This window comes from Mobula birostris, chromosome 8, assembly GCF_030028105.1.
Source record: "Mobula birostris isolate sMobBir1 chromosome 8, sMobBir1.hap1, whole genome shotgun sequence".
In the NCBI taxonomy this organism is placed as follows: Eukaryota; Metazoa; Chordata; class Chondrichthyes; order Myliobatiformes; family Myliobatidae; genus Mobula; species Mobula birostris.
The window spans coordinates 146,571,283-146,586,188 of record NC_092377.1 but is presented as its reverse complement, the minus strand read 5'-3'; the positions used below and the strand labels follow the sequence as shown (position 1 = coordinate 146,586,188).

The 14,906-nt window shown below is 42.2% G+C and overlaps 1 protein-coding gene across 1 annotated transcript in view; it reads left to right on the top strand.

Annotated features, from left to right (window-relative positions):
• The window catches only part of bin3 (bridging integrator 3), a 197,972-nt gene extending 193,438 nt beyond the window's left edge, over positions 1 to 4,534 (top strand). The window contains exon 9 of the mRNA XM_072266502.1: positions 352 to 4,534. Within this exon, the coding sequence (XP_072122603.1) occupies positions 352 to 498 (147 nt within the window). The 3' untranslated portion in view covers positions 499 to 4,534. The remainder of the gene's footprint in view (positions 1 to 351) is intronic.
• The last annotated feature ends 10,372 nt before the right edge of the window (positions 4,535 to 14,906 follow it).

Genomic DNA, 14,906 nt, shown 5'->3' with positions numbered 1-14,906 from the left:
GCTGTTCATGGAAGCTTACTGCGCACAACCACTTTTCCACGTTGTGAGAGTGAGTTCACTTTGGAAGTACTGAATTAATTGTAAGGCAGTTTTGAAAGCTCTGAAAGCTGTTATGAAAGTCTGTCTATTTTTGTCAGATAGACCATTTACTGCAGCACACTGCTCAAATGTGAGCCAGCTAATTCCGTTGCAGATGAATTGCGCAATAGAGATAGAACCAAGATTGGGTACACTTGGTGGATAGATTAGCAGAATGAGATGGTGGTCACTGAAGCTTTGGTGTGTTATGAAATGTGAAGACTGTACTGTTTTAACATCGATTTCACCAGATGTTTGTGTTTCTTTTTGCAGGTTGTATATTACACAGAAATGTCCAAGATATTCGGAGACCTCACTGGCCAAATTGACCAGCAGGGTATCAGTGATGAAGAGCGGCAGAAGGAGAACGAAGCTAAGCTCAGTGAGCTGCGGGCTCTCTCCATAGTGGCAGATGACTGAACTGGAAAAGCTGTACATGAACTGCATACTGATTTGATACTGGCTTCAGTTTCTGGTGTTTAGAATAATCCAATCAATGTGTAAGTGAGGAATCATTTGAGAAACTTAGGAAAATATGGAACATCTTTGGATAATGATCCCAATCCTGGATTTTTATTCTATTCCCCCTGTCTTTGTGTGTCTAAGCCAAAGAATAATCTCTCTGGGTTTTATCAGTCCTCGGTTTGACGGTACAGTACAATTCATACTTGTTCCCTCCTCACTGGGAAGTGCCTGGCTTTCAGTCCCTGCCTATCCTGCAAAACCTGTTTTGGAGGGAGTGGATGAACCTTTCCATTCCTTGGAGAGTTGGAAGGAACAATCGGTTTTAATTCTGGGGGAAATTAACTGCTCAAGAGTTAAGTGGTGAAGTACCCCACCTTTATATTAAGAAGCACCCCAACTCCCAGACTGGACCAAATGTCCGGCAAGCTGATTATAAACCATTCACTAAGTCTGTAATAACTGGCAGTGGCCCACTAATGTTATTTTGAGCAGGGAATCTGTGTGTTTTAGTGAGATAGAGAGAGAATATTGTATGTAGTTCATTTGAAAAAATCTAATCGATATACAACCCTGAATTTAGAAGTAGGATAAGAAGTAGGTCACTCAGAGGCCCCAGACCTGCTCTGTCGTTCAGTACAATTATTACTGATCTGATCTTTGGTCTCAACTCCATTTTTCTTCCCTGTCTCCAGAAGACTGGATTCCTACTTAATTCGAATATTTTTGCATCTCAGTCTTTAACCACAGAACTGTAATATTCCAAAAATTCACAACCCTCTGAAGGGAGAAATTCTCCCTCATCACAGCCTTAAATAGTGGCGCAGCACACTGAGAATCTGGCCCTGGTTCTGGACTCTGATATCAGAAGAGATGCTCTCATCATCACCATTATATGCCCAGTTGTATGACATAGGCCACCATGGTCCCATGAGCATGATTGTTCTTGGCAAATTGTTCTGCAGAAGTGGCTTTACAAGACAGGTGACCCCAGCCATTAACAATACACTTCAGAAATTGTCTACCTGGCGTCAGTGGTCACATAACCGGGATTTGTGATATGCACCAGCTGCTCATACGACCATCCACCACCCCCCCTGTGGCTTCATGTGACTCTGATCGGGGAGCTAATCAGGTGCTGCACTTTACCCAAGGATGACCTGCAGGCTAATGGAGGGAATGAGTGCCTTACACCACCTTTAGGTAGAAATGTATTTCCACCCTGCCATCCTGATGCTCTCATAGCACCCACTAAATATAGTTTCAATGAGATCCCAGTTTGTTTAGCTGACCTGCAGTCAATCTGGGATCAGTCTGGCCAAACTTTAGTTCCTGAATGAACCCCTCATCCCATCAATCCGCAAACTTTCACATCCTCACCTCAAAGTCAACAATATCCTTTCTTTACTAAGAAAACCACAGCTGTATGTAGTCACTGAGTGTGGTCTCAACCAAAACCATGTGTAGTAATAGCAATAGTTCCCTTGAATTTTCTCTGCAATAAGAGCTCATCGTTCCTATTTTCCTTCCTCATTGCTTGCATATTAACTTTGTGCTTCTAGAATGAACTGTAATACTTAATGTCTCACACTACTTCAATATTGTTCCACCTTTTTATTCTTCCTACCAAAAATAGAATTTATTTTCTGAAGTTTAATCGCAATTTTGATTTGCTTTGGCTTCTCCTTTCCTTTCCAGTCCTGATGAAGGGTCATGGCCCAAAAGATTGACTGTTTATTCTCCTGCCTGGATGCTGCCTGGCTTGCTGAGTTCGTCCAGCATGTTGTGTGTTGCTTAAAATTTAATAGTCCGTTTGCCATGTTTTTGCACACTCCTTTAAACATTCTACATCCGTTTGCATGGTAATCGAGTCATTCAGCTCAGAAACGTGTCTGTTCCAGCTATCAAGTACCCATCCATAGTAATCCCATTTACCAGCACTTGGTCCAAAGCCTCGGCAATTCAAGTGGTAGTCTAGATAGAGAGTATCTTCTTCCACCACCCCCTCAGGCAGTGCGTTCCAACCCCTCCCCACATCCCCTCAGGAGAAAATGTCCTTTCTCAGATACCCTTTTAAACCTCTTACCCTTTACCTAAGCATATGACTTCTCATTATAGTTTCCTCTGTTGTGGGGTAATGTTTCCAGCTATCGACCCTATCTTATGCCTCAGTCAGATTTCCCCTCAGCCTCCTATGCTTGAGGGAGAACAAGCACAGCCTATCCATTTTTCTTCATAACTTAGGCACTCCATCCCAGGCAACGTCCTGGTGAGTCTCCTCTGCACCCTTTCCAGTGTAGTCACATCCTCCTATATTGTGGCAATCAGAACTGTACATAATACTTAGTTGTGGCCTGGTCAATACACCGCAACTTCTTTACTCTTATATTCTATGGCCCTATCACCTTCAGGAAGACTTGACATGTACACTGAGATCCCTTTGCAACATTCCCTCTACTTTTGAACCAACCATTCCCTCTGCATGAACCAACCATTCCCCTGAGCAGGAAAATTTTTACATGGCCTGAAAACTGTAACAGCAAAGGCTATGTGCGTGGAAACATTTCAGTTACTGCACGGCCACGCACTCTCACAGCTTAGAGGGAACAGTATCCTTTTGTTAATCAATAATCTCTTAAAGGCACTATCGTGCGTCATGTATGCCCCACTCTTCCCAAACTGCATCACCTCGCTCAGCCTGTCTTACCAATAGATAATTTTTTAAGTTCAGACCACAAGTCAGACCAAAAATTGAAACCACTGAATTTTTTATGTACCATCTGCAAATTTACTGATCACACCCCTTCATTCTTATGTATATTGTCAGTATATATAGCACACATTTAGGGTCCAAGTACCTAACCCTGTGATGCACCACTGGTTTCAGAATTCCACTTACAGAAACATCTCTCTGCTTCCTATTACCAAGCCAGTTTTGATCCCATTTGCTAACTTGCCCTGGATCCCTTGGGCTCTAATATTTCAACCACTATCTATCTGGGGCCTTGTTAAAGTCCTTAACAGAAATCCATGCATCTGTTCCACTCCCCTCATCAATACATTTTACCTCTCTTTGAAAAATGTAATCATATTGGTCAGACAGGATCTCTTCCTAACAAAATAAAGCTGATTACCTTTAATTAATCCTTGCCTTAGTCCTGTCTCCCAGAAATTCTTTCCAATAACATCTCTGCCACTGCATTAGACTTACAAGTATGTAATTATCTGGCTCATCCCTGCTTCCCTTCTCGAATAAAGCTAGCACATTTGCTGTCTTCAGGTCACCTGGCACCTTTATTGTGCTAGTGAAAATATACACGTCTCTGTCTACAACCCCTGCAATCTTCTCCTTTGCTTTCTTTAGCAAACTCTTCAGGGCCAGGGGTTGGGGTGGGGGATATCCCTTGTAAGGCTACTAAGACATCAAAATGTTCCTGCTTTTGAATAATATGTTCAAGAAATCCTGAATACAACATCCACTGGCTCCCATTTACCTACTCCATCATGTTCAAAGAGCTCTAAAAAATTATAGTCAAACTTTCCTTAATAAAAAAAAGCTGACTCAATCTAATAATCTTCCGCTTTCCAAAGTACATTGTTTTTGCTTCCGGTATAATGAATAACTGTGTATAACACAGAATCATTTTGAATGTAACTTAAGGCACTTTATATGAAAGAAATTTACCATTCAACCCCCCCCCCCCCCACCCCCATGATGCCCAAAGTGCAGTTCAGAATCTGAATGTGACTCTGGTCCTTAAAATCCAGCCAGGCCAGAGACCTCTCAATTGCATTGTTGTTGAATGACCCTGAGCCAGAACACTAGAACTCTGCACTAGCTGAGGTTTTGAGGTCCTTTTAAATTGCTGAATCTAATTTTTATGTGGGGTCCATATTGCAATTTGGATAACACCTTCTCCTGCCAACCCTACCCACTCTTACTGAAGCAACACACACAAAATGCAGGTGGGATGCAGCAGGCCAGACAGCATCCACAGGAATTAGCCTGTGCTTCTTCCTATGGATGCTGTCTGGCCTGCTGCGTTCCACCAGCACTTTGTGTGTGTTTCTTGAATTTCCAGCATCTGCAGATTTCCTCGTGTTTCCACTCTTACTGAAGTCATTTTTGCACTTTGAAATGAAGCACACATATTGTCAATTTTTTTTTTTACCCATTCCAAAATGGCTACACCGTATGTTCCCTGGTTTCCTCTCCATTTTGTGGCAAATGCTCATGATTCATTGCTGGAGAAATACCTTGCCGCTGTTGAGCAATTAGCACTCTCAGCACGTGTAACCCAGGCACAGAACGAGGTCAGTGTGGGACTGCACTTCCGATCAAAGCTGACGGTGATTGTTGTTTGATTGATTGTTCCTGATGTAATGGGAAAAAATGAAGAGCCCTGTGAAAGCTGGTCATTTTGCACCTAAAGGTAGCTTCAGTGGAATGTAATTTTGTAACATTTGTAAATATAATTGGATGCTGTGTTTTCTGCATTAAAAGTTAATTTGACCATGGTAGCACAAGTCTTCCTTACTCTGGGAACATCTATCTAGCAGGGGCAGAGTGGTCAATACTGAGAAATGGGGTTTTTCAAACCACTTTCTCAGGGACAGTGCAGAGAGATGCAGTGGTTCTCACAAGGACTTCTGCTCCTGTCAGACCCACAAGTTGAGAAGGAGAAATAAGTCAGAGCAGGTTACCACTGGCAGGTTCGTGAAAACATTGCAGTCCAACAGGAAGCACATCACGAAAAGCGCAAGAACTTGCCATCAGGTGAGAAGGATAAGGCTGGAAGTTCAAATGTATAATCGGAGTGTATATACCTTATAAAACCTTGAGATTCATCTTCTTGTAGGCACCTACAATAGAATCCACGGAAAACCACACACAACAAACATCCAACATGCGAGTAGGAAAAATAAACAGGTAATACATAGAACCCGAGCTGCAGTCCACAGCTGCGGAGTTAGCTCAGAGCTGAGGCAACTGAAGCCAGAGTGGGACCCCAATATCTGCAGAGCAACAACTGCTCCCGAACCTGACGGTGCAAGACCCAAGCCTCCTGCACTTCCACCTGATGGTAGGAATGAGAAGAGAGGGAGATGGATGAGACGTAGGCAGATGGTGGTAATGGGGTCCTGCTCCTTGACTCTTTAATCGGCGCAGAATAATGGAGCTGAGCATGGGTGTATCTACCACCCCAGATGCAGCTACATTCTTGCGAGTCAAGTTCGCCGAATCCTTCAGCAGATCGCACAATCGCTAGTTTGCCTAGACGGTTCAAAAGCACATTTCCTAAAGGGAAATTACAGGTCGCAGATTGATGAGAAGAAGTGTACCTAGTAGTTTTATGAGCTGCCCATATAATGCTGCTTAATGTTGCTGGCTGCATCTTGGAAAGGTAATGCTGAGGCATTTGATGATCACAGTGATTTCATACAGCAATATGGAAATAGAACATAGAATAATGGATCACTGAGCTTGCTTTACCATTCCCACAATCAACCATCCGTCTTCTTTCTCATCATATCTATTTTTTCCTTCTCTTTGAACAATCTCCTTCTCTTTGAACAATCTCCTTCTCGTGTATATTTAAGGATGATTACCTCCGTTAATGAATCCCAAAGTTCCTCAAGCCTCCTTTTGGATTTAAGTGGTTGAAGCAGAGGAAACATCTCTGTTTCAGTCCTTTAGGGATTTTTATAAATTTCTACATTACCACTCTGTTTCTGGCTCTTGCTGGCCTGCTTCGGACTCCGTGCCTTCCATTCAGTTTATGGTATTAGAGACATTTTGTGGAAAGACATGTTTAAGGATTAAATGTTTCAGTAAAAGTCGTTCGCGTTTAATGTCTTGGCTTCCATCATTTATATTTTGCCTTTATCTGAAATTGATTTGTGTCTGTGGGTTGCTAATACTCAATTAATCCTATCATAGGATGGGAAGTGACTGTTTGTCATTTAAGGAATCTACTTTAAACAAAGTAAGGGATTGCATAATAATTACAACTGGGCTCTTCCCGTATGTACGTGAAAGCTATTGTGTTATGTTTTCTGGCGACTTTATTAGTATAGTATTTCAGTTGCCTGTCCGTACAATACTTAGATATTCAACATTAACATTTTAATTGCTGAAACACTATAGAAACAAGTGTGTTTCTACTTTTGCACAAATTATTTCCTTAAACTTTTCCTTACATTTCATAATTTGGCCCAGTCCAGATGAAGGGCTGACCTGAAAAGTTGACCGTCCATTCCTTCCCCTGCCCCAACCAAATAGATGTGCCTGACCTGCTGAGTTCCTCCGGCATCTTGGTGCACCAGATTTCAGCATCTGCTGTCTTGGGTGTCTCTTCAATTACCCTGTTCTCTCGCACCCTGTTTCCTTACTCATTAGTGACAGCAGGTTCTTTCTCTCTCTTTATCTCACTCTCACACACTCTCTCTCTCACTCTCCCAATCCCTTTCTCTCTCACTTTCAAACACACTTTGATACTGGTTGCTTTTTCCCCTTGAAACGCAGTCAGATACGTACAGACTGGGAGGACTACGCCTCAAATCTTCACACTCCTGGAATACGTCTGATCAGTTTCTTCGAAGTCAAGATCCATAAGAAGGATCAGCCATAAAGAGAAAATGACAGATGCTGCCAGCTGTCCTCAGCTTAACGTAGCTGTCCTCAAAGTTGTGATACACTAGGTTCTTTTAAATATAAAGGCAGTGGGCAATTTGTGAGTTGATGCATTGAGATATATTGACCCCTGCTGGAATATTAGTAACCATTCCTGACTCAGTTCATTGGTAACATTTTAAAATCTACATAAAAATTGTATCAACTACAGATCTATTAATTTCTGGAAAATGATGAAAAGCTGATGTGATATTTGGATATCAAGGTGACTGGGTATTTAACGTCAGGGATCTGGGTTTGATCCTGGGCCTGGGCACTGTCATTGTAGGTAAGTGGTGTGAAAGGAGTAATTTGAAAAGCCAGTTAACCTATTGCCATTTCATTGGCATGTGAATTGACATGTAGGGTTACAGGGAAATGAAGGACAGGACAGGTGGGATTACAATTCCTCCCTTGGAGGGTCAGACACCCTGAGCCAATAGGCTGGTCCTGGACTTATTTCCTGGCATAATTTACATATTACTATTTAATTATTTATGATGCAACTGTAACAAAAACCAATTTCCTCCAGGATCAATGAAGTATGACTATGACTATATTGGGAGACTGTGTAGACTCAATTGGGTTGAGGTGCACTCGTAAAAATATCACATCAAACAGGTTTAGGGGCGAGAATTAAAAGTATTAATGTTCCTTTTGTCAGCTTGGGTTATAAATAAACACATTATACCTTGTAAAAGGACTGTTAAAATAAATTAGGCCACTCCGTGTCTGAACATTGGGGGTAGTTTGAGGGACCTGGAGAGAGTTAGCATGGGACACAAGAAGTGCAGTGGTTTGAATGCACAGGAAGGTAAGAAGCTGCAGAGGGTAGTGGTCTCAACCCAATATATATATAATAGTCAAATTAAATAAGGAGTGGAAAAATGGAAATTAAAAAATTGGTGAGGTGGTGTTCATGGGTTCAATGCCCATTCAGAAATCAGATGTCAGAGGGGAAGGAGCTGATCCTGAATCATTGAGTGTGTGCCTTCACACTTACATACCTCCTTCCTGATGGTAGCAATGAAACCAAGGCATGACCTAGGTGATGGGGGTCCTTAATGGTGGAAGTCACCTTTATGAGGCATCACTCCTTGAAGGTAGCCTGGATACTACAGAAGCTAGTGCCCATGATGGAGCTGACTAAGTTTAGTCAGCTTACTTCAATCCCGTGCAATAGCTCCCCATACCAGACTCTGATGCAGCCAGTTAGAATTCTCTCCACTGTACAACTGTAGAAATCTGCTCAAACTCCCAATGAAATATAGCTGCTGTCATGCCTTCTTTTAGCTGCATCAATATGTTGGGTCCAGGTTAGATCCTCAGAGATGTTGACACTCAGGAACTTGAAACTGATGACTATTTCCAGTTCTGATCCCTCTATGAGGACTGGTATGTGTTCCCTCATCTTTCACTTCCTGAACCCCACCATCAGTTCTTTGGTCTTACCGAACTTGAGTGTAAGGTTTTTGCTGCAACACCTCAACTAGCTGATATATCTCGCTCCTGTACACCCTCTTATCACCTTCTGAAATTTTGCCCACAATGATTGAATCATCACCAGATTTATAGATGGCATTTGAGCTGTGCAGTCATGTGTGTAGAGGGAGTAGAGCAGTGGGCTAAGCACATATCCCTGAGGTGTGCAAGTGTTGATTGTCAGTGAGAAGGAGATGTTATTTCTGATCCAGTCTCAGATTGTGGTCTTCTGACTGTGAAATCAAGGATCCATGTTCTCATAGCTACCATTGAGCAGGAGATAAGGGACACGAGAAAATTGCAAATGCTGGAAATCTAAGCGACAAAATGCTGGAGGAACTCGGCAGACCAGGCAGCATTTATGGAAAAGAGTAAACAGGCAATCGAGATGGAAAAAATGATGAGAAGTCGGAGGAAGGTGGGGGGAGGGGAGGAAGAAGTACAAGGTCGTAGGTACAGGCGAAACCAGGAGAGGGAGATACAGAAGCCTGAAATCCCATAAGACCAGAAGACATAGAAGTCGGCCATTTGGCCCATCGAGTCTGCTCCGCCATTTTATCATGAGCTTATTCATTCTCTCATTTAGTCCCGCTCCCCTGCCTTCTCACCATAACCTTTGATGCCCTGGCTACTCAGATACCTATCAATCTCTGCCTTAAATACACCCAATGACTGCTGCCTGTGGCAACAAATTCCATAGATTCACCACCCTCTGGCTAAAAAAATTTCTTCACATCTCTGTTCTGAATGGGCTTAAGTCATGCCCTCTCGTACGAGACTCCCCCGCCATGGGAAACAATTTTGCCACATTCACTCTGTCCATGCCTTTCAACATTCGAAATGTTTCTATGAGGTCCCCCCTCATTCTTCTAAGCTCCAAGGAATACAGTCCAAGAGCGGACAAAAATTCCTCATATGTTAACCCTAATCCCATACCATCAGGTTCAAGAACAGCTATTTCCTTCACAGGCACAAACCCTAATCACCTCAGTTTAGCTACACTTTGGTCTCTTGGCACTAAAATGGACTTTGTTTTTAATTGTGTTCTTTCTTGTAAAAATTGTGCATAAATTGTACATAAATTATGTTCTTTTCTTGTCAATGCTGCCTATATGAAGCTGTTCGCCTGTGATGCTGCTGCAAATAAATTTTTAATTGTACCTGTGCATCATCCATGGCAATCAGTTTGACATTGCGGTCTCCCTGCTCCAGAAACCGGTGCCAATGTTGACCATGTGGAGTTTGCACGGGTTTCTGTCGGGTTGTTTGGTTTCCTCCTACATCCATGCTGGTCACCTACTGCAGGTTACCCCGAATTGGTGGGTAATCAGAGGATAAGGGACAGGGAGGGTTGACTGGGCATATGAGGGGGAACAGATGACAGGAAAATTAGCGAGGACAAATCTCAAGGTGTATAATTTATACATTCTTTGACAATAAGTGTGCTTTCAATCTTTGAATGGATTGCTCTGACAGTTGGCATAGATTTAACAGGTCATATGACAAGGAACTGGGGTTGAGTGAGACTAGCACACTTGAGGCCATGGCTTAAGGCTGAAAGGTGAAATGTTCGAGGGGAATATGAGGAAAATCTTTTTCACTGGCAGGGTGGTGAGAGTGTTGAATGAGCTGCCGTCAGAAGTGGTGGATGTGGGTTCAGCTTGAAGGTGGAAAAGAAATTTGGATAAGTGCATGGATAGGAGATGTCAACGCTCCAGGTGAAGATCAATGGGACTAGCCAGAATAATAGTTTCAGCACAGACTACATGGGTTAAAGGACCTGTTCTTTTGCTGTAATGTTTCATAACTCTATGACTCTATGAAATTTGGAAATTCCCCAGTACCATGTTAGTATTGGTGATGTGTAAGTTAGTATAAGTTCGAATGCTGCCTGGGTGAAGTCACTGATCATACAATAACAATGATTCTGCATACCTGAGCAAACTTATGGGAATGCAAGACTGACAACTTGATCATATCTTCCAGCTATTCAGAGAGCTATCCTTATCGGAGTCTGTTAGACAGGCTGCAAGTGAATTGAACATTGAGGGATATTATCAGCTTTAGTTCTGGAGTGGGGATACCATTCACTGGGGAAATCCTCTGACCTCTGAAGAATGTCTGGAAGAGTTGTGATAGCAGCAAGGATAATTCATAATGATAAGGCATCAGAAAATAGTTACAGCTTACTCACGGCTTTGTCTGTAAGCAGGTTTCATGGTTAAAAATAACCAAGTTATTCATTCTCCATATATCAGGATACTTATCTTAAACCAACACAACCTGTGGCAGGTCAATTTCGCTCTTAGCGAGAAGCCGATTCTCTTCCTAAAGTTGCTCCAGTGAGCTGAGTTCACTCCCAAACCCCAGTGGTGTTTTAATGGGGAATTAAATAAAATGGATTAAAATACTGGATGTACTTGATAGTTGACATGGACATAATGGGCCAAAGGCCCTACTTCCAAGCTGTACCTCTATTTCTGTTTTTCGTCTTTGAAGAGAGGACACCATGAAACACATACAAGTTGTCTTAAGTAAAGAATGATACTAAATTAGGCATTCTCTGGGCAAAAAGATTTCCTGCTACATCTTCATCAGTGTATGTATAATGTGTGTGAGTTTTACCTTTTGGTCATGTCTCTTCAGTAGCCTAGCGCTGTGACCCAGTGAAGAGAGGCTGTTGCTCAAATGTTGATTCCATTTAAAATGAATTTATTCCAAGTCACTTTGTGTTTCTTCCCACTCCCTACCAGGAGACCAGTGATGATCGACAATAGCGAAATGCACAGCGTTTTCCATTTGGAAGTTCTTGTCTTGAACTTAGTCACAGAGTGATAACAGTGTAGGTATAGCAACACACATCAAAGTTGCTGGTGAACGCAGCAGGCCAGGCAGCATCTCTAGGAAGAGGTGCAGTCGACGTTTCAGGCCGAGACCCTTCGTCAGGACAGTATAAGTATATACTGACCCTTTGTCAGCACAGTGTAAGTATAGGGTCGCTTTGAGAGGCTGGTCTGAGATGATGATGCAGTTACATTAGAATTTTTAGAGTGTTTCTGGTTATTTGAGAAAATCTACACAAAGAACCTTCAGCCCGACAAGTCTGCGCCAGCCATCAACTGCCCAATTACCACAACCCTGCATCAATCTCCATTGTTGTCCTCCTTACGGTCCCAAAAGATCCCACTCACCTACGCCCCAGGGGAAGATTTACCGCAGGCACTTAACCTACCGACCCGCACATCTCTGGGACGTGGGAACAAACCGTAGCATTCTAAAAGCCACACAGTCACAGGGAGAACATAGAAACAGACAGCACCGGAGGTAAGGATTGAACCTGGATTTCTGAAGCTGTGAGGCAGCGCCTCTACCCACAGCACTTGTTGCTCTGCTCCTCGAGTCTCAGACAGTTGAAATATTACTATGACAGGATTCAGACAGAACTAGTCATTCACTCCTTGCATCTAGCCTGAAAATGTGACTCCTTTTCTTCCCATCCTTGCCTAATCTGAAGACGTACACCCTCACAGATGTCACAAGTGGCTCATCTGCCTGTGCAATCCTAACTATTTCGTGTGTCCCCGAATCTGTCTCCCTTGGAAACAAGGAGCAGGAGCCAGTAAAAGTAATTAGGAGCACTACCAGGGCTGATTCTCTCTACCTTGCCTCAGGAACTGTTTCTTCAAGAGATCTCTGACACATTGGGAAACCTCTACAGAAGAGGCCTTGAGATAAATATATATATTTAAATTTCTTAGCCCTTATTACTGTCTTCAAAGAGTGACGAACAATTATTTTCTGAGGGCAACTTGTTAATCGTTCTATAAAGTTTCTATGAGCTAATTAAAAGGGTGAGATTCGGACGAAACTAATCTTGTGATATGGAAGAGAAATGAGAATAGAAGTCACAACGGGAACTTAGATTCACTTTTCTCCAGAAAAATCTCACCATTAAATATTCAGTACATGAAAGAAACAATTCGGAAAGATCGCTTCGAAGGAAGGCAATCTCCTTCAATGCGTTATTGAAAGATTTGTGGTTCAAGAGATGGGAGTTCACAACCCAGCCTTTCTTTTATAACTACAGGGACTCTACCCTAAAATGGTGATTGAATACTTTCATGAGGTAGAACATAATCAAGTCTCAAGTATTTTGCCGAGTTTGTAATTTGACCAATCTGACGAGGTACTCTGAGCATCTTTGAACCTTGATTAAAACTTTCCTCAAGTTTGATGCTAGTCTGCCCTCCGATGGTCCGAAGTAGAATTGCAAGCTGCAATACCTATTCAGTGCAGAAAAGTGCGTCCCACTGGGAAATTACTCCATGTTACCGAGATTCACCCAACAGTTGGTTCTGTGGTTGTATCAAAGAAAGAGGCACAAACGTGGTCAATGTTGCATGCACGTGCATCCTGCAACTGGTAATCTGTGTTCTGGCATCATTCTGTCCTGTTCTGCTTAGAAGCTGTTGAGAAAGACTGCCTACAGTTAACTGAATTGAGATAATATGCAGAAGATCCCTGCACAAATGACAAGATGATCAAAGGTTTTCATTTTCAATCAAACTTCATTTGAATTGAGACATTTTGTGCAATTTATAATCGTGCTTCATTAAAATGTGCATAACATACATTAACACGAGGAATTCTGCAGATGCTGGAAATTCAAGCACCTCACCAAGGGTCTTGGCCTGAAACGTCGACTGTACCTCTTCCTAGAGATGCTGCCTGGCCTGCTGCGTTCACCAGCAACTTTGATGTGTGTTGCATAACATACAATGCTGAGTTTAACAAATATTTGAATGAAGTAATACATGATAACCATTGTGTTTCTATTACACTTCCAAGAATCACAGTTGTGTAAATTTAAGTTCCACAATGGTTTGTGGCAGATAATATCTTGGGTTCAATTCTCAACAATAATAAGGAATGAGGTTTTTTTTTTCTCTGTTGTAGAAAGTAGTAAATTCCATGTTATTTCAACTCACAACTTGATTATCCTAGGAATCAAAGTGGCTTATTTTTAGTAGGGTTGACTAAGGGCATTTTTTACAGGTCTCTGCTGCTAGAGACCTTGCTAAGACCAAGAAGGTAGAACACATCGCTCCCTATCACTACAATGGCTTCCTGTCCATCAGAGGATTGACTTTAAAATATTACTACTGGTTTATAAAGCACTGAATGGTCTCGGGCCAAAATACATCTCTCTTGCTGCACTATGAACCTTCGAGCTCTCAGGTCGTCTGTGGAGGGTCTGCTTACTGTCCCCAGGGTCAAAACTAAACATGGTGGAGAAGCTTACTACGCTGCACATAACTGTAATGACCTTCCAGAAGATCTGAAGTCTGCCCCAACTTTAAGCTCTTTTAAATCGAGGCTTAAAACTTTTCTTAACTAGAACCTCCTGCACTGTAACTTCTTTTTATCATATCTATTTTTGTGTGATTTTATTCTCTTATATATTGCCTGAAATTCGATGTTTTATTTTTATATCCTGTTCTATGTAAAGCACCTTGTGTTTGAAAAATGCTTTAGGAATGAACTTGCTTGCTTGTTCCAGATATAGCTTTCTTGAGAGGAGAAAATCAAGACTTTATATTATATCTCAGGTGTAACACCACTGGGATTGTGAAACGGGCCCAGCAGAGATTGCACTCTCTGAGGAAGCTTAAACAAGCATCACTCCCCACTAACATCTTAACTACATTCTACAGAGGCGTGGTTGAGAGTGTGCTGACCTTTTGCATCACAACCTGGTACTCCAGCTGCAGTGCTGTCAACAAAAAAGCCTTAAAGAGGGTGGTTAGGGGAGCAGAGAAGGTTATTGGGCTCTCCCTACTTTCTGTCCAAGACCTCTTTCAGAGTCGATGCCTCCAGAAGACACGGTACATCATTAAAGACCCCTCACACCTTCTCCATGAACAGTTTGTTCTTCTGCCAGCAGACAAACATTACAGGAGCATCAAAACTAAAACCACAAGGCTACTAAACAGCTTCCTCCCACAGGCAGTCAGACTGCTAAATAGCTGCTCCACCTGACTCTGCTTTGGACACTTTTAACTTGCACTGGACACTTATAACTTGATTTTAACTGACATGTGGCTGTTGTGTTTTAATAGTTATTGTTATGTTTATTATTTAGTGTTGTGTTTGTTATGTTATGATTGCACTGCTCCTGAGAAATGCTGTCTCATTCTGCCCTGCAGAGCTG